Raw genomic sequence first — 25,652 nt, 5'->3', positions numbered from 1 at the left:
ACTACTATTACTAATACTAGTACTACCACTACAACTACGACTACTACAATTACTACTACTATCACTACTATTACTACTACTATTACAACAACAACAACAACAACAACAACAACTACTACTACAATTACTACTACTATTACAACAACAACAACAACAACAACAACTACTACTACTACTGCAATTACTACTACTACAACAGTAACTACTATTACTACTACCACTATTACCACTACAACTACTACTACTATTACAACAACAACAACAACAACTACTACTACTACTACTACGTCTACTACTATTACTATTACTACTACTTTTAATACTATTACTATTACTACTACTATTACTACTACTATAATTACCACTACTATTACTACCATTACTACTACTAATATTACAACAATTATTACTATTACAACAACAACAACAACAACTACTACTACTACTACTACTTCTTCTAATACTACTATTAAAAATAACTGTACTTACTGTATACTTTATATTTAATATTACACAAAGAGCACAGACCTCCACCGAGACTTAAACACTCTGTCGTCTGCCTTTTACGTAACGGCAGCTAAAATGTTCCACTGGATCCAGAAGAACTTTCTGGATCTGTGTAGAACTTTACCTGGTTATAGCTTTTACCGTCTTACATGAACATGACAACATTCACCCGAAACTGTTAAACTGTCACTGAGATATACACATCTGAACTTGTTCAACAGGACTGAACCATGTTACACTTAAATCGCCACCAAATCCGTAATCCTTAATTTACAGTTTAGCCAATTATAAAACACAGGAGGTTTTATTTGATCATCACCAGTGCGTAGATTCTTAGAAATCATAACCTCCATAGTAATAATATCAAGAATAAACAAGAGAGCCTCTGCAGCAGTTGATGCTCAGGCTCTAATGACGGGTATGAGTGCACATTAATAAAGGGAGTTGTTTCCATATGACTTGCTCTTTCAGAAGGTCGTCCCCATCAGGGGTTAATCCTGACTCGCCCTTGTTGTCATTACTGCTGCAGGAGCTCAGGGTTAATGAAGGAAACTGACCTTAACCCCTGACTCTCTACTCTCTCCACATGGTGGCTGTGCACGGTGTTCTAAACGCTGTTCCACTGCAAGGTTGTAGCACAGCACGGCTCGACTACTCGTTTTTCTTCTACCAAGTTTTCTGAAAATGTCCTCACTTTCTGAAAATGTCCTTCTTTTCTAAAAATAAGTCCTCACTTTCTGAAACTGTCCTTACTTTCTGAAAATGCCCTTAATTTATAAAAAAAGTCCTCACTTTCTGAAAATGTCCTCACTTTCTGAAAATGCCCTTACTTTCTGAAAATATCCTCACTTTCTGAAAAATGTTATCACTTTCTAAAAATGTTATCACTTTCTGAAAAAAAATGTTACTCTGAAAAATGTTATCACTTTTGGAAAATGTCCTCACTTTGTGAAAATGTCCTCACTTTCTGGTACCTGGTGTTTTTTTAAAATACCTGCTCTGGTGAGGTTCCAAGCATGCTGAGTCGATACTAAAATGTGACGTCAACAGTCTGCCGGCCACTGATTGGTCAGAGAGTGATGTCTCTTGCCAAGAGTCATGAATGTGACGTCCGACACAAGAATCAAAGCGCACAATGGTGAACTGTAGATCAGTTTATAAGACTTAAAAATCCTGAAAACTTGGCGTTAATCTCCAACATCAGATCTTTTTAATCCACTGATTGTAATGATTCAGTTACACCTGAGCTGCTATGAAATAGTGGAAAATGACCCAAACTGTGTTGACCTGTGCCATGTCGTGCCAAAAATATGAATAACAAAGTAAAAAGACATGAGACACTGGCATAAAAGAGACCATTAGTGTGTCTGTCCACAACCTTTGGTGTCTCCTCCTCCTGTGGGAGGTGTTTCTGAGAGTGTGTTTGTGTGTGTGTGTGTGTGAAACGAAGAGAAACACTTTAATCAACTGATAATTACGTGATTGTAGGGTTAAAAACAGTGTTAATGAAATGCTCTGCTCTGCTCAGACGTTTTCTGTTGTCTTTTTAAACGTCTGTGTCTCCCCAAGAAGCAAAATATGTATGTATATATATGTGTATGTATGTATACATATATATATATTGAATATATGTATATATATATATATATATATATATATATATATATATATATATATATATATATTTATATATATATATATATATATATACATGTATATATATATATATATACACACATATATGTATACATATATGTACCAGTTTTTCCCTGGCTAAATTAAATAGATGATTTTGTGTGACTGCATGTCATATTGTTTTATATTATTTAACAGTAATTGGTAACAATTTACAATAATGTATATAAAAAAAGATTAACTAATCATAAGGTATGTCAACTAATGATTAATTTTACCTTAATTAATATTAACAAATAATTAGTCAATGTCAAATGAATTATTAGCTAATCATCAACAACTTTCCCCATTGTGGGACTAAATATTGATTATACTATTTGATGTTAATCTGACTTTAATCTCAGAATTCCAACTTTAATATCAGAATTCCAACTTTCTCACTTAAATCTCAGAATCCTAACTTTTTTTCTCAGAATTCCGACTTTAATCTCAGTATTCTAATTTTAATCTCCAAATTCTGATTTTAATCACAGAATCCTGACTTTTCCTAGAATTCTTACTTGAATTCTGACTTTAATCTCAGAATTAGTGCTGTTCTATTTTATATTTTTTTCACTTTCCTTCAAACGAAAATTAAATGTAAGAGTCAAGTATCATGAAAAAATAGAAGTAATTATGACTCAAACAACGGTTATATACATTATTATAAATGTACCCAGCTGCACTGAAAGTAAAGCGAGTGTTCCCTGCTTTTCATACATTATGAAACACTGTTGGTAAAGCACCAGTGTCCTCTGCAGACTCCTAATAGATCACTATCCATTCTTTGTGTGTAAAAACAGATGCATGCAGACGTACAAGTAGTTGAGAGCAGACTGTATTTGTTAACAGGGTGGCGTTGGACTATTCTCTGCGTCTTTGCTGGCTTACAGTTTCCTGCATCTCACATACATCGTTGGCTGCTCTCCTCCACATCCTGGCCAGTGAAAGCCCTGTCCCTACATAAAAGACTACATTTTAAATAGCTTTTGTCATTAATGCTTTATTAATTGCCTGGGGCGACGCTCACCCAGTGTAGGGTGTGTTAGAAATATATGACACTTTGAGGTCAGCGTGTTCTCCCCGCTGCGTGTGTGTGTGCAGCGGGCGAAATGGAGGCTTCAGAATCAGCAGGGTTCAGCGTTTTCTGTGTGGATTTGAAGCGGGAAAAAAAAGAGGCTTTTGTCTCTCAGATTCAGCCTTTGTTCAGAGAATCAATTTACCTGCAAAAACTGTTTTTTTCCCCCCTGTTTTTTTGTTGATTTGCTGTTTGGGTGAGGCATTTATAATTAATGGTGTATATTTCTTGTTTGCAATTCCAATGAGTTACATTGACTGAGGCGGGGGGGTACGGTTATACTGCCAATTATACATGGTATATAGCAGCAATACTTGTCGAGCGCAGTGTTGCAATATACATATTGACATTTCGTCCATTTTATCATCCAGTGCCCAACGAGTCCATCAAATGTGCCTGAAGAAAACCAATCGCAATGGGAATTGTACTAGAATTAGAGAGCAGGGTTCTCGGTTTCCTCCCACAGTCCAAAACACATGCAGATTAGGTTAAATGGACCACAGGTGTCAATGTGTTTGTCTCTGTATGTTGACAACCTAACCAACCTATGTCAGCTGGGATTAGTCCAGTCTCCCCACTGCTTGTCTTTTTTCTTTAAAAAAAAAAAAATGCTTTAATCTTTATTGATCTCCAGTCTCTTTGAAACTTTATCCATGCGATTATTCAAAAACCGCAATAGATATCAAAAGTTTGACTTAGGTGAGAAAAAGGTGCAAGTCTTGCGACCCATTTTAAGTTTCAACCACGCCTCTATGTTAAAGTATGACAACACTGTGAGGCTCCAAAATTTTTCGACCATCTCCCATTTTTGCAGTTTTGTTGCCATGGTTACTCTAAAACACTATTCCCGATCAAACCGCACGTTTTGATATAGGATGTGTGGGGCTTTTTCACGTCTGGTGAATTCATATGAATGCAGTCCCACCTTCACATCAGACGTGTCCCTCTGACAGTTTCTCCAGGAGCGGGCGATGCCTGAAAAGGTGCGATCAGGATGGTCAAATTTGTTGTCACTGGAACTGAGGAAAAATGTGGTGAACGGCTCCTGCAGAGAGAAAAGAATACAGACTTAGCCGCACGGGGGAAAAAGTACTTTCCCCCCCAACTGAGATTTGAGTGAGACTTCTTCACCCTTTAAACTCTTTCAACGTCAATATATGCTAAAAAAAAACTTGATCTACAAAACTATGCACGCCTTAAACCACCATGAAAATCAATGATCTTTATCAAAGTTGACTGGTTTCAGCCTCTAGACGTCCATTTTCATCGCAGTAATCATAAGCAACATAATGGAAATGACTCATTTCTTGTAAATCTGCTTTGTCTTATTGTTCGTCTTTCCTGCAGAGAACTGTGTGGACATCAGTCACTCACTGGGGGGGGAGGGGTTAATTAGCCCCCTTTTTTCCCTGAGTACAGTAAACCATGACGATAATTGGCTCAAGTTGGGTTTTTCTCAGCCTGCGATGGCGACCGCTGCCGGCAGGAGCGGACGGATCACTCACCAGAGGAAGAAAGGGATTGTGGGGGAAACAAAACCCAGAGAGGGTAATCTAACTGCTGTCAAGGGAGGTCCCTCAGTTCATCAGCCATTTTCTACTAATGACGGAGGAGGAGGAGGAATACAGGAACTCCCCCCTGCAAAGTTCTTTCAAATTAATAAGCTGACGTCAAAGTCAAATGAACCGACGCCGCCGCTGAGGTTAGTGGGGTTTATTTTGTTGGGGAATAGATTGGAAGTGCGCACACCTCCTCCCGCTGTCTCCCACAGTAAATGAGGACAGTGCTCAGTAACCTTGATGGACACGTCTCCAGCGCTCACTGGGTTGCCTGAAACACATAAACCTGTCACAGCGGCCTCTGTAAATCATTACCCAGCCACTCTTTATTTAGTTCACATATGCCGGTTTACTGGCCTGTGAAATGTGTTTTCTGAGCACCATTGGTCCAACTCTACGTCCAATCAAATTGAGACGTTAAGACTCCCCCACGACGCAGAAGCCGACAGACCTTCAAAGTAACAACATCATCAAGTCTGACAAGTGACAATCAGCTAATGCCGAGTCAAAAATGAGAGTCGTGGGCCGGACTTCATTTCTATTCAGATTTTTTTGAGATTTCACTCACTATTCTGACAAGCCAGTGCAGGGCGGAGGCAGCGGTGGAGTAGTGGGAGTTGTAATGGCAAGGCGGCGTCTGGTCGTCCTCCCACGTCTCGTAGCGCTCGGCATAGAACGCGGCACGCTTCGGATTCAGAGCGCCGACAGGCTGGGAAAGAACATGAAGCAAGGATTCAGTTTTTGCAGTGAAAATATTTTGTTATTAAAATATACACATTTTTCCTCCTCAAAGCAAGCACAATAAATGATTCTACACGATTCCTACGAGGCAGTAGGAGAGGAGAGGTGGAAAGTAATGACTGACATTTACTGGACAGGTGAACGATGATGAGGACAGGTGAATGATGTGGACAGGTGAACGATGATGAGGACAGGTGAACAATGTGGACAGGTGAACGATGATGAGGACAGTTGAATGATGGACACGTGAGCGATGATGAGGACAGATGAACGATGACATGTAAATGATGAGGACAGGTGATTGATGATGAGGACAGGTGAACAATGTGGACAGGTGAACGATGATGAGGACAGTTGAATGATGTGGACACATGAACGATGATGAGGTCAGATGAACGATGAAATGTAAATGATGAGGACAGGTGATTGATGATGAGGACAGGTGAACAATGTGGACAGGTGAACGATGATGAGGACAGTTGAATGATGTGGACACGTGAACGATGATGAGGACAGATGAACGATGAAATGTAAATGATGTGGACAGGTGATTGATGATGAGGACAGGTGAACAATGTGGACAGGTGAACGATGATGAGGACAGGTGAACGATGATGAGGACAGTTGAATGACGTGGACACGCGTGAGCGATAATGAGGACAGATGAGCGATGAAATGTAAAATGATGAGGACAGGTGATTGATGATGAGGACAGGTGAACAATGTGGACAGGTGAACGGCGATGAGGACAGGTGAACGATAATGAGGACAGGTGAACGATGTGGACAGGTGAACGATGATGAGGACAGTTGAATGATGTGGACACATGAACGATGATGAGGTCAGATGAACGATGAAATGTAAATGATGAGGACAGGTGATTGATGATGAGGACAGGTGAACAATATGGACAGGTGAACGATGATGAGGACAGTTGAATGATGTGGACACATGAGCGATGATGAGGACAGATGAGCGATGAAATGTAAATGATGAGGACAGGTGATTGATGATGAGGACAGGTGAACGATGATGAGGACAGTTGAATGATGTGGACACGCGAGATGATGATGAGTGACAGATGTGAACGATGATGAGGACAGGTGAACGATGTGGACACGTGAACGATGATGAGGACAGGTGAACGATGACAGGTGAATGATGTCGACAGAGGACAGGTGAATAATAATGAGGACAGGTGAATGATGATGAGGAGAGGTGAATGATGATGATGAGGACAGGTGAATGAATGGCATTCATAAAAGGGGGAGGAGTCTGGGACAAAGTGATGCAAGAGTGGACTAAGAAAGCCAATGGTAGAAAAAAAAAGCAACATTGGAATGCAGTATTACATGTATAATTTATACATTTATTTATAATACTTCAATACAATAAACTGTGAAGATTTGCTCCTGGATCAACAAATAACATTAACTAGATAATGTTATAAAGACTAGGTTAATAAACACTGGGGTTTACACCTAAAAAAAAGTGATGGGAATTTAATTTAACTTAAAACGTAAAGACGTGACTCTTGAATAGAAGGTTGGGAAAATTCGGCAAATTTTTTTTGGGTACCCAAAAATATCTCCTGCGACACATCTGTGGGTCCCAACCCAGTGTTTAGAATCCCGGTCTTACCATATAAATCATATTATTTATATGGTTGTACTGCTGTACGTGTGACCAATAAAGTGTAAACTGTGGTAAGTGGCATTTTTATAGTCCCTTTGTTGACTAAATATCCCATAAACTCTCATTGGCAAAACCCTAAAAAAGAAGAAAACTATTAAACTAAACACACTAATGACTTCAAATGTGAATTTATAGCTGTCATGCTCAGTGTATGAGAGGAAACCGTGCACTGTTTTCAGTCCAAGTGACTTTGTGAGCCATATTTAGGAACAAGATGGGAACCATGTGAGTCTCACTGGAACACATGTGCGGCTCAGTTACACAAGCTGTTACTAGATATGGATAAAAGCAGGTTGAAGCGATAGCTATTTATCTGAGATAAATACATTTAAGGGATTGATTAGGTTTTTACTTGTTTTAGAGAAGCTTTATTTGGGACAGTTGTTGAGGATAGACTGGATTTAACTAAAAGAAAATATATGCTTTTTCAAAAGAAATTTGTTTAAATCAGGAATAAAGAGTATATAATAAAGAGCAGCAGTACACGTAGGCTAGACAGGACACGGATACAAGTATCCAAACATACAGAATACAATACACAAATATGCATAAAATATACAGAACACAACTTTTAAATCACACAATCAACACATTTCTTTACTCCCAAGTCAGTTAAAAACACAATTAGACCAGATCCTTCAGTTTAATAGATTGTTCAATAGGGATTTTTGATATGGAAAATAAAATAAAATAAAGATTTTTGGATGCATAGGTGAGATAATACTTAACAGAGATAAACTCAGTGCACGCCCTAAGAAGTTCCTGTTGTGCTCTGATTTTTGTCCGCCTGAAATTCACAGGGAGGTGGATGCAGAGGAGCGATGACAGAGCAAGGGAAGGTGGAGATCTGAGCGTCTCCTGCTAAATGTTCTGGGTAATCTGCGTGGATTAACCCCGCGCTGACCAGATTTACAACCGACGCACTCACAAAGCCAGACATTTCACTTGTAGCAGCGATGCATCATCCCGTCTGCGCCCCACAGACTTTCACAGTTACCGGGGAGCTTTTCATGATTGAGTTTCAAGGAGTGACATAAAATCTACACTTAATGACATATTACCTGTTCATGTGAATTTTTCCGCGAACCGGATACTTGCTTTTAATGTACAAAACGGCTTCCGACAGGGACAGAAGGGAAAAAAAGCAAGTCAAATGAATGCTTACTTAATTCTACAGTATCTCAAGAAGAAGTTTGCCTCTTCATTTCCTTGTTTCACCACCTTTTCAGGTAAGTTTGTCAGCCGCTCACTCTCTGCACCAAAGTCCATAGGGAAAACCAGCGACTTTAGCTCTTAGTGACACATGAGCTGCTGGTCCACATTGTCACTGAAGTGAATCCAAATTATGAATTTCAATTTGAACTCTTGACAGCGGTGGATCAACAACTCCCGTGTGCTGTGACGTAAAATCGTAGATTTTCTCTGTGGACTTTGGTATGGCAGAATAAGATGTTTTCCGTACTTTTTTCCAGCCAGAAAAAAAGCTGTAAAACAGCGAGGAAAAGTGTTCTTAAGATGTTGAGGTGTAAAATATATAATGAAACAGTGGCTTGAGAAGTGAGGTCATCGCAGAAATCGTACCATTATCTCATCAAACCACACTCCTTTTGGTATAACTTGACGACATAACGGGACAAAAATATGAACATTGACTTTCCTCTTTTGATAAAGTAAGAGAGAGGGGGGAAAAGTTTCCCCCATCAAATCAAACCTTTCACTGGCAAAGAGCAGAGGCAGAATGTCTCCTAAATGCCAACAGAGCGACGAGCGCGGCGTCTGAGACCGAAAATGTCACAAATCATAAAAAAAAGTAATAATAATCGCATATTGGTCGTCCTGCGTTTGAAGAACTGCTGCCTAATTATCGTGGCGGCCATAAAACAGAATATAAAACAACATCACTGTTATGTTTATTTGACATCCATCCAATTATTTGCTACTTAGGCCAAACATTGGATGGCACGAGTCATTATTTAGCTGCCGAGTCAGCAATAACTTCACTGTTGCGTTGACACCATCGCTGGCTTTTTCTTGCCCTCTGGCAGCTGTTTCATTTTCACGTGTTCTTAAGGCGACAAAATGACTCCCATTAAGCACACGTTTAGTGGTGAATAAATTGCTTTCTCTGCCTTTTCAATCACTTCATCCGATATAAGAGGCTCGCAGGCATATTGGCAGTCAATATCAATATAGTCAGTATAGCTGCATAGGTTACAGACGGGGGGAAGGGACTGGAAATGCAATCAGTGGCGGTGTTTCTACCAGAGGAAATAAGGTCAAATATCCTAAAATAAAATCATTATTAAAACTCCACTGTTTTACTTTTGGCTGAGTTTTTTTTTAACGTTAACCTCAGCCACAGTCTCCACTGGTCATTCTCAAGATTAGGGTCATTAAAAATGAATGGCAGTCCACATCGGTGTTAGCACAACGGAATAGACCGGAGGAGAAGTTTATTGAGATCTGCTCAGATTTATGGAGTGATAATAGCCCCGCATGTGACATCTCGGGTCCAGCTGGAGCGGGGTGCGAGCCCTGAGATGTCTCGCACTCCGTAAAAAGCATATTACGACAAACACAGATTATAGAGAAAGCCTCAGGTCGTGCATGTGACGGCGAGAGAGCGGATATGCGGCATGCGAGAGGCGGCTAATGGAGTTGATGTACACAAATCAAACGACGGGTATTTGAACCGACGTGGCACCAGAAGACGCTGAAAAACACGGACTTTGCGGTGTGATGCACAGCATACCGTTGTTTGTTACAGGGACTTTAAGGCCACTACCGTGGTTACCGCAGTCATTTTTTGGCGAGCACTTTTTGATGCGCAACCACATAATGGCACTCACTGCACAGGCTCATCTTCTCTCTACCGCCCCCCTGTGGACCTCTGAGTAACTACCGCAACACTGCAGTCCTGATTTGACCTATTTTTGCTTCCCCCCGCCGCTTGGCGGCATATTGATTTCGGGGCCAATAGAAGATAAAATCAAGATCTGTACACATTCACAAGGACACAAAATAGAACGGTTCATTTGTAAGTTCGTCCCATTTTATTCTCTGAAATCTAATTTGTTCTTCTTGTGACGTTTGTTGCAATTATAAAGCCATTATTCTTTCATCAAAGGAGAGAAAAGATTGGCTGAATACAGTCTGGTGTTTACTGACAGGATAAATATGGCAGGAAAGCTCTATTAAATGAAAATAAAAGGGATTGAAATCACTTCTTGTTGACGTAAAACCAAATGACTGTTTCTCTGTCTGACAAAGAATTGCCAATTGTCGTCAATAGTTCCGCGTAAATAGTGTTTGACACTAAATACAAAGTAAACACACCATTAAAAGCTGGGCTGCTGGAATGAGACTATAAAACAGCCCCAAAATATGACAGGAAATGGAAATTATGAGGAGAGACTACAGACGACACGTGACCAGTCCCTTCCGTGCTTGTGAATCCCGTCGTAAACATTATCTCGTTGATAATGGATTTGTTTACGTCCGCTCGAGCGAGAATAATCGCCCTCACTCCTCTGCGGTGCACGTCGCACTCACACAAACGCTGCAGACAGGTCCACACACGCTCCAATCTCAGCTCATTTCCTCTGTAATGCCTGACCCTAAAAAAAGAAAAACCACACACGCGCGTAAACAAAGTACAATCAAACTTGGATTTGGCTTCAGATTCAATCAGAATCATTCCTGCCGTTGCGGGAAATGAACGCGGCCCGTGTCGAGTCAGTGCCTCCTCCCTGCACTTACATGAGAGCTTCCTCCCAAAGAGACGCATATTGCATTTATATATATTTTTATATTTCAAAACAAATGACATTACGGCGCGTTACTGTGGCGCTCAGCTGCTCGGCTGCTCTCGCTCGCCTCGTCTGGTGCGCAGCTCCGGTCTAATTCAATCACGCTGCTCCAGCTCAAGATAAAGCTGAGGTTTCTCCAGAGTGGAAGTGGAAATGAGGGCGAGGACGGTTCCACTGTGGGGAAGAAAAGTGCGGAGTGGACCTTTACGGCAGCCACGTTCTCACAGTCAGCGTTGCACAGGAGACGGCTTGGAGAGGGAAATAGCTTTTCTATTTTTGAATTTGGTTGGCAAGGGAATTTTTAAGGCTGCACTGACTGACATATTTTCATATATAAGTAATATAAGTGTGTGTAAAAATGGCTCTATATTCTACCACAATCGGTAATGAAGCATTGAGATTCATACCATTTGTTAAAGAAACTTTCTATTTGCCTTGTGGGGCTACTGTAATATTTCTAGTGAGCCAGCTCACCACACAGCTTATTTTTAAAAGAAGACTTAGATCTTTTTACTCTCGACTTCAACTAGCTCCTGTGTTGTGTTTTATTGTTGTATTTGCATCTCTTTTCTTTTCAAATGTTATTTTCCTTTTATTGTGAGCACTTTGAGCAGCAATCCTTGTATGAAAGGTGCTACACAAATAAAGTTTATTATTAGGGTCTTTTTGCCACAACAATCTCTAATTTGATCCCCTAAATGTGCGTGAAAAAGGACGCAAATTGGCATACAAATCAAAACCGGCAAGAAGTTTTATAAAAATCCCTTGAATGTGAAAAACCCAAACAAAATGGCTCAGTAGTCCTCATGTCAAACACCTATGGAGCTGGCAGAAATTTAGTTGCGCAGAATTTGGTGGGAACATCGTTCGGCCCAAGATGAACAAAAAATCACATTGGAACAATGACCTCGACTCAACAGGAAGTCAGCCATTTTAGATTTGGTGTCCATCTTGGCGTTTTGCAAATTTACTGAAAAAATCCATTATTCATTATTACTATAATTACCGAAATGACAAGTATATATAGCTCTATTTCTCTGCTTTCCGGTATCAATCCATCCATCTTCTACCACTTTATCCTCAACATGAGGGTCCACATGGGGGCGCTGTGTCAATCTTGGCTGGCATAGGGCGAAAGGCAGAGTCACACCATTGACAGATTTTGCAGGCTCGGAGTTACGGTCACAGAAGGGTTAACAAGGAAACATGGAAGTCACAATCTAATCTATCTCCAATCTATGAATGTTTTGTAATTTCTCGTCCCCAAAGTCCAAATTCAAGCCCTCATAATTGTCATTGGATGAGGTCAAATCTCCAGAGATTTCCAACTGTTTCCAACTGAGGCTCTTAACCTTTATGACTACAAGGGCTGCATGGCTATTGGATATACGTGACGGACAGGTTGGGTAAGAGGGAACGCCACAGAGCTGATAGTAATCTGATAGTAATCTGATCTCCTACACACTAAAATCAATACTGACCTCGTCATTGACGCAAGCGTCAAACCTTTTTTTCCGGAGCAAATGTGATAGTCCGATTTACAGAAATTTACAATTCTTTGAACACACCAGCCGCTTTAAAATTAATTTCGGGACCCAATCACATTTTGAAGTTTTTCTTAAAAAGGTTCTTCTTCTGTTGGGGTTTATTGAAAACCAGCTTAAAAACTGCATTACTGCCACCTATTGGACCGGAATGTGGACAGATGATTTGGCAGGAAAAAAATTATATCGTCTCTGTTCCTTTATATTAACTTTGACCTGTGGAGGGCAGCATTTAACCTCTCAGTTTACAGAAGAAGAAATGCCAAAACAGCTTCAAAGGTATAGGCCCTTGTAAACTTTGGCGCATCGCAGACCTTGGTACATTATACTCATGTGTGTATACTCCGTGGGTCCTGTAGTATCCCACTTCACCATCGGATGGAGGTACAAATCTGGACGCAGGGAATAGGACGCAAAAAATAAAGAAAGCAATGCTACAGCTCCCTCATGTGGCTCTCAGCTGAAAGGGCAGGGGAGTCGGGGTGTTAGCCGGTTCGAGGGTTGCCAGATCAAGGCTCAGATGACTATCCTTGGGGACAGCTACTTCTGTTGGCGGGGCTTATACTCCGCCAGTATAAAACTGGCAGGAACTCAGTTTGTGCATGTGCTGTCCACGGGTTGGGTCCGTGGGTTAGTATACAGTACGAGGGCCTTGAGGTGATGATTCTTCGCAACAAAAATGTACTTCATAAAAAAAGCACAAAAGCTTTTGTCATTCAAATCCATGCATACAAACACACCACTGTATCCAATCAAGAGCCAGAACTCCACAAAGGGGGCGGTCCTTCCAGCAGCAGCAATGTTAGCCAAAATGTTCTCTCGCAGCAGTTTTATTTTATTGCAGTAATTTAACACATTAAAGTTATAATTAACACAATCTGGGTTCAGTAATGCCATTTGTCTCTTGAAATGACAATTAAACACACGTTAAATCTGATCAATTCTCGTCAGTGGTCAAAGTAAAACCGCACAAACACAAATTAGCCTCAGATAATTTAACAGCCCTCGAACTATCATCCACTTGTCACTCAGTTGAGCAATAATCATTAGAATCTAATAAAACACTTCAGCACATGAATGTACCTGACATCCAAGTATGCAGAGCGCTAACACCCCGAGGCGAAGAACGTCGCGTTTCAGCAGAAGCAGCAGCAGCAGCAGCGTTCACAGCTGACTGAACGTCTAAAACCTGCAGGAGATTGTGGGTAAACGCTGCAGGTTTGGGAGGATATTATTTGGTAGATCAGTCGAGAGACACGACAGTTTGAACAATGCTGTCCGTCAAGTGCTAGTCACCTGTAACTAACCTGTAACTAACCACCAAACAGGTCTCACGCTCGACTCTGGTCTGTGGGAAAGTGTTCAAATCCAGGGTGGGAATGAATCCTTTTAAAAATAGTTGATATCTATTAAATACATGTATAACAATACCGAGCAAATCCTACTTTGCATTACGTTAAAATAGTTGAATAAATCTCACAGTCAAGTTCATAAATGAACTTTCTTTGCACTCATTTGATTCTCAATCAAGATACACTGGTAAGAGTGGCTTTAAATAGTTACTCTGGTCCTGAAAAACGAATGGATTGAAAGCCACAATGTCTAAAATTCCCCTCCATGTTATGTGTCTAAATATTGCATATATATATATATATATAAAATATATATATATCTATAGATATATATATATATCTATAGATATATATATATATATATATATCTACTGTATGTGACTTAGGTCCACATACAGTGAAACAAATAAGACACGGTTGGTGTAGTGGTTAGACCCTGGTGAAAGGCCTGGCTGGAACAAGGGAGTTTGCATGTTCTCCCCATGTGTGCTTGGGTTTTCTCCGGGTTCTCCAGTTTCCTCCCACAGTCCAAAAACATGCCGATTTGGGGATTAGGTAAACCATAAATGGATGGATCTGTCCAGGGTGTGACCCCGCCAATCCCCCTATGTCAGCTGAGATTGGCACAGCACCCCTGCGACCCGCATGTGCAGGATAAAGCGGCAGAAAATGGATGGATGGATGGATTTCTATAACCACACAATAATAAAAATAACGCAGCCTTCGAGTCATCAATGCTCAAGCCCAGCTTCAGTCACAAGTCGTGAAAATTTGGACTCTGTCTCTCCTGACATTAACTTGTTTGGATAGTGAACGTGACCTCTGTATTCAACCCATTCTTTTTACACACCACTTGTGAACAATGGAGGGGTTGGGTACCTTTTTACATTTGGCCATGGGCTGCACAGATGAAGTTCCGGCCCTTATTGTTGAGTTTATTTGGTAAACCACACTCACTAGACACACGCACAAGGCTGTAATATACAACGAGTGAGTCTCAGGAGACTGTGCCGCTACCTCTGATCCATAATTGAACAAAAGGGCAGACCACGCAGAGATGGAGAGTGTGTGTGTGTGTGTGTCCCTGTATCTGCACCACTCATTGTGAACTTTTGGAGGTAAGAGCCCCAGGGTTCCAAGGACAACTGTCAGGAGACACGGGCAGTGAACTCATGCTAATGAAGGCAGCTCAGGCCTGTAAACAGCATGGAAGGATGTCACTGGAATACATTACAATACATAACTGTCTCCCCAGGGCAGAAGGGCTGCACCCCCCTTCAAAACACATACACACGCAAACACACACACACTTTCCCTGTGGCTCTCGCAGTCCACCTGGATACCCCACAGACCAGAGCTGCCAAAAGCTGCCTGACAAGATGGCAGGATGAACTGGGTTTCTATTAAAACAAAAATGTTCTCAATTTAGGCACTCCTGGCAGTGCAACGGCTAACATTGTTGCCTCACAGCTGAAAGTCCGCCACTTCGTAATCTTGGTTCGACTGAGGGTCTTTCTGAGTGGGTTCTCTCCAGGTACTGTGGCCTCTAACAGTCTAAAGACAAGCAGATTGGGGATTTGGTTAACTGGACACTCTAACTTGACTGCAGACAGGTTGCTGGAGGTTCCTCTGTATGGTGACCAAGTATGGACAGGTGACCTGTCAAAACCTGCACCCACAGGTCTTATCCACACAGGATATAACTTTCCTTTTAATTCTCTCCTTTCAAGAAACGCCTTCATCCACATGATTCACGCCAAAAATGACTCTGGACACCGTAGAATATAGGCCAGACCTGTACGCTGCCACAGAAATACACCAGAAATGGAAAAGAAGATGTGGAGCATGCAGATAAAGCTACAAACAGAAGAAAAAAAACAATGAAAGAAGATGGCGACAGCAAAAATCGAGAGCAAGATAGAGGTGGAGCTATGACATCATCATTTCCCCAAAATTGCGTATTGGTTGAAACGCGAAAACGCAAGCGTGACCCACTTTCCAAACATACGGTTGAAGGGCTCCCAAAACACCGGTTCCATGTGGATAAAAAGACGATACGGAACAAAACTGGCCTTGATAAGTTGATCTGTTGTCTCCCTATCTCTATTCTTGTCCCCCATTTTTCCTTTCACCCCAACCTGCCTTGGCAGATGCTGCACATCTTTGAGTTTAAGTTTTTTCTTACCACTGATAACTTTAGTGTTTGCTGATTGTGTAAACTGTTGGGCTTCTTTACCAGGAAAATGCCTTAAAATGTTTGATTAGGTTTGATGTTACTTTTAAAGCAGAACTATGCAGGATCATTTAACAGCGTTGGAGTCATTGTGATGGTTAAATGGCTTGTTGCGTGGAGATTGTTCTCCACTGCCCCCTACTGTTTGTTCGTGGAAACCCAGCCTTGCAAGATCAGGGCCGCCAACCTGGAGTCCTCAGAACTGGGAGGTCTTGCGAATCTTCAGGCCTCGCGAGGAACACGAATCGTGTCACGACACTACACACACATAAGATCAAGGCAGCAGTAGCGTTATTTTAGATGTTTATCATGGCAGAGTCACCAAAAAAGAAGCAGAGAAAACCGTTAAGGGAGGAAACGTCTGCCTGACCGGCTTTTGTCAAACAGCGAGAAGTGAAAAACACAGAATCATGCAAAACAGATGCCAGTGAGGAAAAAGTGGTATACAATGCATGGATGGATGTTTGTGGTGGTGTCGTAAAAATATGAACTATAGGGGGGAGCTCCGTAGAAAAATGGATTTGAAACATATGCAGATTCTCCTAAACCTGTTCTCATGTGTACACGATTTTAGGCGGACATATAAAAACCCTGCAAAACCCTAAAATATGACTCAAATAAGATTCACCCTATGTCAGCTGGAATTGTGCCTGCTCCCATCATGACCTTCAAGAGGAGGATAACGTGGTAGAAAATGTATGGCTGTTCTGGGCTTGAAAGAAAATCAGCACAGTAGGCGCTCACTCTTCAAGTTCACAGCACCGTGTGCAACTGGTTCATGATATTCTTCAAGTTGTTACTTCTTTAGTTCTCGTCGTCTCCCAAAACCAAAACACGTGCCTGGAGAAGTTGAAAATTGATTCAAAGTGTTGAGACGCAGAAAGTGAGGCTCATATTCAGAACGTTTGCTACTTCAAGGGAAACAAAGAGGAATGAGGGAGTGATAACATGAGCGAGAGGGCGAGAGCTCAGACAGGAATGCAACTGTTTTCAGGTCAGTGAGCGGCAGTGAGAGAGAGAGAGAGAGAGAGAAGGGGGGTTGGTAAACCAGTAGTCCAGGTCTCTGTTTGTGGCAGAGTGATCTCTTTTCTCTCTCAAACATAACCCTGAACTTCATCTCCCAGGGTTGAAGGCCATTTGGTGTCATCGTGCCTGAGCCTCGTGAGATTTAGCAGCGTTAGCGCGTAGCTCTGCGGCACGGCAGGAAGTGTCTGACCTGCTACATGACGTTGCTCCTATCCGGAAAAACAAAAACTTGATAGACAAATTAAATCGGGCAGATTGTAAGAGATGGATGCAGATTTCCTGTGTGATAATTGAAGTCCAGAAAAAAGGACGGACGTTGCACTTGGCCACCGGGGGGATATGTGTCACGGTGTTTCCGGGGTTACCATTAGGGTTCAGATTCAGGTGAAGGTTGTGACTGTGCTGATGCATTTACCACAAAGGCCCATAAAAGCCCTGGTATACTTCCGCGCGCGTTGCATACCACGGACCCTGGTATACTCGCGCGTCCGGGTCCCATAGTATCCCACTTCGCCATCGAGTGGCCTAACAAGTCTGGACACAGGGAATAGGACGCCATCCTACCAAAGAAGAAGAGAACGACGCTACAGCTCCCTGAGACACGTCTGGGCCTGCGGTTCCAAAATCTGGGCGGCGTATGCACGTTTTATTTTATCGTACATAAAAGACTGGAAAAAACTTATTTGGTGACCTAAAAAATATCATCCTTGACACATCCATGGGTCCCGACCCACACCTTCTTTAGACTACGACACTTTACCTACCTTTGTTGTCTAGTGTTTACTGGTCAACAAACGTCCACTGCTGAGAATAAATGGATGCACTTATCGAAAGTAATCGACTATATTTCAGTGTGTCCTGCATTCCACCTCCACCATGACTCCTCTACCATTAAATATGATATAGATTTACAGCGCTGACACCCGCCCCCCCCACCCCTCCTACCTTGGAGAGATCTCTGAAGTTTCCCGGCAAGGTCAGGTCCAGCTCCTCAGAGTCATAGTTGGTGAGGACCCATGGAAAGACGGGGTACTGGTTCAGGTCATTGTATGTCCTCCCTATAGACAAAGGGATCAGACAGAAAACTGATGAGTGATGAAGGTTTGGACGGAAACAGAAGGGGTTGAAAGCGGGTCACGGGTCCATGTGAGGCTTCAGTTACTCCGCGGGAACAGCACGCAACATTCCAACGAGTCTCCAATCGAAGAGACTTCAATCAGACGCACTTCCTGTCTCATACAGAGCTTGCCAGGGGAAAAAAAGCACACTTAATAGCAAAGTGTTTTGGTTTTTTTTGACCTTTTTAATCTTCTGTGTAAGTTTACGTTATCTTTCATTGTAATCTTCACTCGAGAGTAACTATCCCTCATAATTTGTAGCGTCACTACGTCAACCTCAACGATTACTGAGGTCCTTGAATGTCACCATAAAAACAAAAATAAAGCCTTCAAAGCTGCTTTTACGACGTGCCCAATAAAAAAGTTCATAATCCCAACATAGATTCTGAAAAGAAAAGACATGACTGTTTAACATTGTTAAAGCCACACAATTTAGGCTTTCAACCTTCAAATAATGTGTCCAACATTATTTTGATGATACATCAACTCACAACAGGGCGAATGTCATCTCTGTCAAAAGCATGAGCAGTACCCGAAAACCAGGCGGCTAATGTCTAGTTTCAGGTACGTGCCACAATCTACTTTACGGCATACGTAAAAACAGAACAAGGAAGTAAACAGAGTGACCAAAGTTACACAGCTGGAACTAATCATTGCGCAGATGCAGCATCAAAAATAAAGAGGGTTAAAGAGAGTGTTGGTAGTTTTGAGATTTTTTTCCAAGGAATTGAACATTGATTAGAGCAAAACAATAAGAATCCTATTTAGTTTTATTTCGCACACACATTAATTAGTGATAGTGAATTTGACCTCGAATTTACAATAGCTCCCACGTTTAAATTTGTGAAAAAGGGCTGTGAATTGACAGAAATTACAGTTTTAAAAACACCCTCGTCCTCATTTTAAAAAATCTCTGCGTTTTAACATGGGAGGTTTGACCAGAACTCTCTGCGCTTTAAGGTGATTTTAAGAAAAAACTGCAAGTCATATGAAAATGAAAACAACCATAGCAACGTTTTTATGTAAAAAATGGAAATTGTGGGCAGGAGAAGGATTTTTGGGATTACTTTCAGCGCAGTACATACTCATTATAAAATCTAAAAACGTCCAAAAAAAGTACGAAACTGCGATTGCTTAAATACCATAATACGTATTGAAACCTTGATTTGGGTGAGAAAAGTCCCAATTCTTGTGACTCGTTTAAAGTTTCAGCCGCGTCTCTACGTTAAAGTATGACGACACTGTGAGGCTCCAAAATGGGCTGGGTTGAAATCATTTGTTTTCCGACCGTTTCCCATTCATGTGTATTGTGAATTTTTTCATGTGTATTGTGAATTTTTTTGCAGTTTTTTGCCATTTTTGTCGCCACGGTTACTCACAATGAAAGTTCGAAAAAACTTGAAAGTTCTCATTGCTCTGCATTGCTAATCAGGCACTCTAATAAATACTGTACCGCGGACTTGTTACGTCAGCGCTATTGAACACTTTCCGCGTGGTTGTGACTACATGTTTTAAAATGCTTTTAAGCTGAACTCATGCAGCAGGTTTGTCTGTGCTCACTCTCCTGGATCACGCTCAGGTTTGGCACGAGAAAGACTAAATCGAGCCTGGGAAGTGATAACGTCTGACAGCGCCGTCGACGGGAAGGCGTCTGCCGTGTCGACAGCGTTGAGCCGCCGAGCGCAATTATCCAGGTTAATGCCACGCGTTGAAAAGGAAGCAGCGGAGCAGAGTACGGAGGTGGAGTACAGAGAATGTTTGTTAGACCTGCCGCTGCCGAGGCCTGAGTCGAGGTGGCAGGATGTTAATAACAGTGGAATAGTGTTTAATTAGAAGACCTCCCCCTCTTTCCATTCACACCTCTCCGCAGCACTTCCTCCCCCGCTTGTCTGCTGCCCCACTCTCGGCTGACGTCCCTGTCAGCCCAGGTCATTACTGGAGCTTTTTTAATGAATTTTGAGCATGTTTTTCTTGCCTGCTTTACATCTAATTAGCTGACAATAATGTATCGAACTCAAGCGCGAGTTAAATATAAATATGCATGAATATGCAGCGAGAGAGGGAGAGAGAGGCAGAGGCGCTGACACCCCGCAGACGCTCTCGCCTTCGCTTTTAGTTGCACTTCAGATCAGAGAGTTGACAACGCGAACCTCTCGGCTCCACAGACACACAAAACCAGACACTAATCATGCGGCACAATCGGCTGTGCGTGTGCTCTTCGCTTCCAACATCACACGCGCGGGAACAACGTATCAAACTGCGTCCAGGACTGAAAAAAAAAAAAAGAACAACGTTGATTCTTAAATAGTTATGACATACCTGAGGCCAGATATGGTGCGTTCCCATCGCCACTGACACATCAGGTTTATGGACGATGATAGCGTGACTTTAAATTTGAGCTTCTAAGAGTGAAGATATTCACAAAGATAACAGATTCAATCGTAACACTTTCCCTGGTTGTTAAAAAAAAAAAAAAAACTTTCCCGCTGATAAGGAAAGGAAAAACAAATCACACTCTATAAATCTGACTGACAGCTATGGAAAAAAATAGTGAATTCATTATTTTCATTCCACACAAGAACAAAAAAGGCACAGAGTTTCACTGTGGGATGAAATTACAAAGCCCATTTTCAGAAGAGTTGGGATACTTTATAAAAAATACAATAAAAACTAGAATCTGTAATTGTATTTTTAGACTACTACCAAAATAACCAAGTCAAGGTACTCTTCCCAGGACTTCACCATTCCAAACCCGACCATACAATACTGAGCTGTAACCCGAACCGTACCATGATGGAAACGTGGCTATAAAGTTACAGTTATCTCTATCTATAATTAAGCTTTCAAAAGGAAACACATTTTAAGTTAGGTTCAAGAAGATAAATGTAAAAAAAAAACAAAAAAAGGAAAAAAATAGAAAATGTAAAAAAAAAATGTTAATCTCAATTTAAGTGCATTTTAAAAGAAACTTAATTTAAGCAAGTTCATAACCTCATTTAGTCAGTTACTTTCCTAACATACTTATTATAGAAATAAAAAAAATCTCATTATGTTTTAAAACAAATAAAAATGTAATTTTTTAAAAAGAAGGACATTGAAGATGGAGCTGAGAGACGGTTCATGGATGTTGAGGAGGACATGAGGACAGTGGGTGGAGAAGCCATTCTATCTATCTATCTACCTACCAACTATCTAAACTATGTATATGGGCAAGAAAATGGTTACAAGTACCGCCCACCATCGCCGAATGGATTAGCATAATATATGACATTTATCTAATGGAGAAGATGTTACTTCGAAAAAGAAAAATGCGAAAAAGTGATCTGATCATATTTGATTGGACTCTATCTGTCGGTGCACATCAGAGTCCTGTTGCGCAAACAAACCAGGGTTCGATTGAGAAGGAGCCTTAAATGGAGCTGCGTGGTGAAGGAGAACAGCAGCGGATGTGGCTGTACAGTACTTTGCATCATTATTTGACAGTAATGTGAATCTTTACCTGCAATCGTGTTGAGAAACGTGAGGTACTCAAAGTTGGAGATCTCTCTCCTCTGCCAGCGCTGAGTCATGTTGGAGGATTTGAAAAGCTGTCGAGGTGTCGCCAACGAGATACGCCTGGAAAAAAACAATAAATTAGATAAATAAAGGAAAAAGAAGATTGATTGTAGTTATTAATATTTATGGCTTCAATTCTTAAATATGAAGTCCTACCTCAGTTTTTAATTATCTACTGTAAACAATGTGTAACAACCTATTTAGGTATTTATATTTTATTTGTGTTGAGCGAGTGTGCGTGTGGCATTTATCTCTCTGATTGTTATCTTTTATTACTCTTTAACCACGTACCTGATGAGTGTCTTTTTAACCAGTGCAATAAATGTCTTTGTAAACATAAACAATGACACTTAAGGGATCTCGACTCTTGAAATGACTCAAACTGATGAGCATCAACTCTATATTCAAAGCACAACTTAACAACTTAAGAAAAAAATCCTGCTCTGTGGCGCCGACACTTATAAATAAATGTATAATCTAAAGCAGCTGTAGTCACACAGTTTAGATTGCGGCAGATTAAATGAAATTAAAAGGTAGCCGGGAATTTTTTTGTTATATCGTGCTATTTCAGAATAAATTTGCTCTAAATCCATTTAAATCTCAATCTTATAATTGTTATAGACTTTATTAAAGACAGAAAAGAAACGCAATAGCACAACGGAAAAAGGACTAAATCATTTATGACAGTGGATATACATACATTACCATTATTGTCAATTAAAAAAAAAAAAACTCAGCCACCTTCACCTGTGTACAGACAGTAAGTCAGGCTGGGTTAATACTTGAATAACATTATTTTCTGAAGCTCTCGAGCAAAGTCAGCTACAGACTTTTCACAGGAGGCAGATTTATCTATTTATTTGATGTTCTATGCGTTCCGGTCAATGCGATAACATACCCTGGTACATACCGTACAACACTATTTCTGATATTTGCGCAAAGAAATCATCCCTTTAACCCTTTCTGTGACCATCCCATCCTCGCCAAAAGGATTTGGCATGTGTACTTCTCATGCCCAAAACTCCTCGACCGCTTGCGATATCTAGAAAATTCGGAAAGCAGGGAAATATGGCTTTGCGCTAATATCCTTCGCAGGCGACGATTTGTGACGTCAGGTTCTCACTACCCTAACTCCTCAACGGTTGAATAACAGCCAGATATCGAAAGTGAAAGTTAATTTGGGAAAAAGGGGGCAGAAGAACTCACTCATTGAACATTTTTTGAAAATTCTACAGCCACAAAACCAAAATAAATCCAAGAGGCCGGAATATTGAGGGGATTAAAGTCGACAAATGTCCAAATTACCATTCGAGCCAATATGACTCACCAGAATTGCACCATTCAATATTAGAAAAATCATACCGCACCCAACTCAACAGGCTACCTAGCTCCTGGTAGAGGCTCTGGTCATCTCCCGCCTTGACTACTGCAAAGCAATGCTAACAGGCCACCTGACCTGTGCTGTGAAACCACCACGGATGGTCCAGAACTCAACGGTGCACCTGGTCTTCAATCAGCCTAAAAGGGCATATGTTACCCCTCCACTGGCTACCCTTAGCCGCGCCTAGCAAATTCAAATCACCAATGCTAGCCTACAAAGTGCCTCATGGGTCTGCTCCCACCTACTTAAATGCTCTCCTAAAGGCTTAACTACGTTCATCAGAGGATTGTCGTCTGGCCAAACAAGACAATCCAGACTCTTTTCCTGTGTCTTTCCACGCTGGTTGAACGATCTACCAAGCGCTACCAGAACAGCGGCGTCCCTGCCTTTCTTCAAGAAGCTCTTGAAAACCCAGGTCTTCCAAGGGCATCTCCTTACCCAACCCCTACCCCCTACCCACTGTTCCTATCGAGTGGGGTTCTTTAACGAGACATCTTATATGTCTTTGGATAAAAGCGTCTGCTAAATGCTTAAATGCTTAAATGCTTAAATGTAAATGTAAAAAAGGGGCAGATGCACTCACTCAACCCTGCTGACATAAAATGGGTTCAAGCTAACAAGAGGGGACTGAGGAAACTGTGTGTTGTTGTTTTTTTCTGTGACAGTGTTGCATAAAAAGAGCCAGTTAACACTGTGGGAATTCAGTGTTTTCTCTGTGGTCAGTGGCCGGACTGCAGTTCTGCTCTACAGCCTCCTGTTTAGAGAATTAGGTCAGTTCATTCAGGGTCACTGCACATCCACTTCAATGACTGGAGCAGTGGGACTTTAAACGGCTCAGGACAAGTTTGTCCTTTGTGAAAATACACATTTATGTATACACATTCATGTATACAAATATTTAAATGTAAATAGGCGATATTTAAGAGCACCAGTGTCTCTGTTTGACGTCAGCAACCTTTGTTTACACGAGGTGCATTGTGTGATGTTGTTGTGACGCACGTAGCCAAATGTGTGCTAGCGTACCTAGCGCTAGGTAGTTGTGCTGGTAAGAATTTCTGCTCATTTCAAAAGCAGCAGATAAATAAATATGACTGTTAACATTTATCTTATTTTCAATAAGGTAGATAGATAGATAGATAGATAGATAGATGTGTACAAATTAAAGGATGTACAGTACATCACAGCGCCACCTGTTGACTCGGCATGCTCTTAACAGCACCCAGCAGTGACTATATGATATAATTATTTTTAAAACCAAACGAGAAAGGAGCCACAGATGCTGGCAGAAAAAAAATCACAATCACCATGAAGGAATTTCAATATCACTATTAAACGTGACCCACCTGGCCTGTGGGAGTCCATAGCTGGTGCCCACTCCCACTCGTGGAAGACTGTAGACCACTTTCTTGACTGTGGCCTGGTCAGGGAAGTTGAACATGACTGACGCTGAGAACAGTGAGAGTGAACGTCGCTTTGAGAAAAGAGCTGCATTTTGAAAAAAGACAGAAGAAGAAGAAGAAGCTATAATTGGCACTTTACATACTTCTGTTGGCCATGAAAACCTCTATGGCCGTGTTCTGGAGGAGGAAACGTCTGGAGAAGACTGCTCGGATCTCACTGAACATCCACTTCCCATGTAAGCCCTCAGTGTAGGCCAAGACCTGGAAGGACAGACAGAAGAGAGGAAACTGTCTTCAGACACTTGATATACAGTGTAGAAGATCTCTGTCCAAGTAAAGTGAAGTAACAGCTGACTGTGTAGAAGGAAAATGTAAAAGAGAGGACGTTCAATAAAAAAAACAAAACTGAGAAACACAGAGGCCGTTGTGGGGAGCTGATAAACGCAATCAGCAAAGTCATTTGACAGTAATTTTATTATAACAGACATCAGTTTACGTTTAAAGGTCATCAACTCGAAGCATTTTTGGAGTCGTTGACCGCACAACACTGGACTCTTTTCCACACACGGTGAAGAAGCAGATTCACACTTTCTATTTGGTCTATAACAGGAGAGCAAGAGCTACTGGTTGAAGAGAAGAAAAAGAAAAACACACAACCCCCCCGGTGGGTCGGCAACACAAACAGTCAATGAAAACCACAATGGCAAGGTGAGGAGAGAGGAGACAAAGGATCATTAGTGTATGCAGCAGTAGTGGGAGTGCAGGTCAACATGCAGAAGAGTAAGACAACTGTTCCGACAGGTGAGAATGGTCCCTTCAAACACTCCCCGTCCATCACACCCCTTACTGAACCATTTTGTCCAACAACGCGAACCGGGGAGCGACCTCATCAACTCCCCAGGTTGTAATCACACATCGCAGAAGGCAGACAGGGGGTAGAGGAGCGGAGTGAGATGTTCAGCTGGGTAAGTAAGGTCTGA

At 41.4% G+C, this 25,652-nt stretch overlaps 1 protein-coding gene across 1 annotated transcript in view; it reads right to left on the bottom strand.

The window, feature by feature from the left end:
- Positions 1 to 25,652, bottom strand: part of LOC122773522 (neurobeachin-like) — a 232,432-nt gene that overhangs the window by 31,024 nt on the left and 175,756 nt on the right. The window contains exons 40-45 of the mRNA XM_044032280.1: positions 24,816 to 24,933; positions 24,616 to 24,718; positions 21,836 to 21,951; positions 18,164 to 18,276; positions 5,387 to 5,527; positions 4,185 to 4,304 (exon numbers count right to left, since the gene is read on the bottom strand). Of these exons, the coding sequence (XP_043888215.1) occupies positions 4,185 to 4,304; positions 5,387 to 5,527; positions 18,164 to 18,276; positions 21,836 to 21,951; positions 24,616 to 24,718; positions 24,816 to 24,933 (711 nt within the window). The remainder of the gene's footprint in view (positions 1 to 4,184; positions 4,305 to 5,386; positions 5,528 to 18,163; positions 18,277 to 21,835; positions 21,952 to 24,615; positions 24,719 to 24,815; positions 24,934 to 25,652) is intronic.

Source organism: Solea senegalensis, linkage group LG8, assembly GCF_019176455.1.
Source record: "Solea senegalensis isolate Sse05_10M linkage group LG8, IFAPA_SoseM_1, whole genome shotgun sequence".
Lineage (NCBI taxonomy): Eukaryota > Metazoa > Chordata > Actinopteri > Pleuronectiformes > Soleidae > Solea > Solea senegalensis.
The sequence above is the reverse complement of the archived record's forward strand: the minus strand, read 5'-3'. Positions and strand labels throughout refer to the sequence as shown.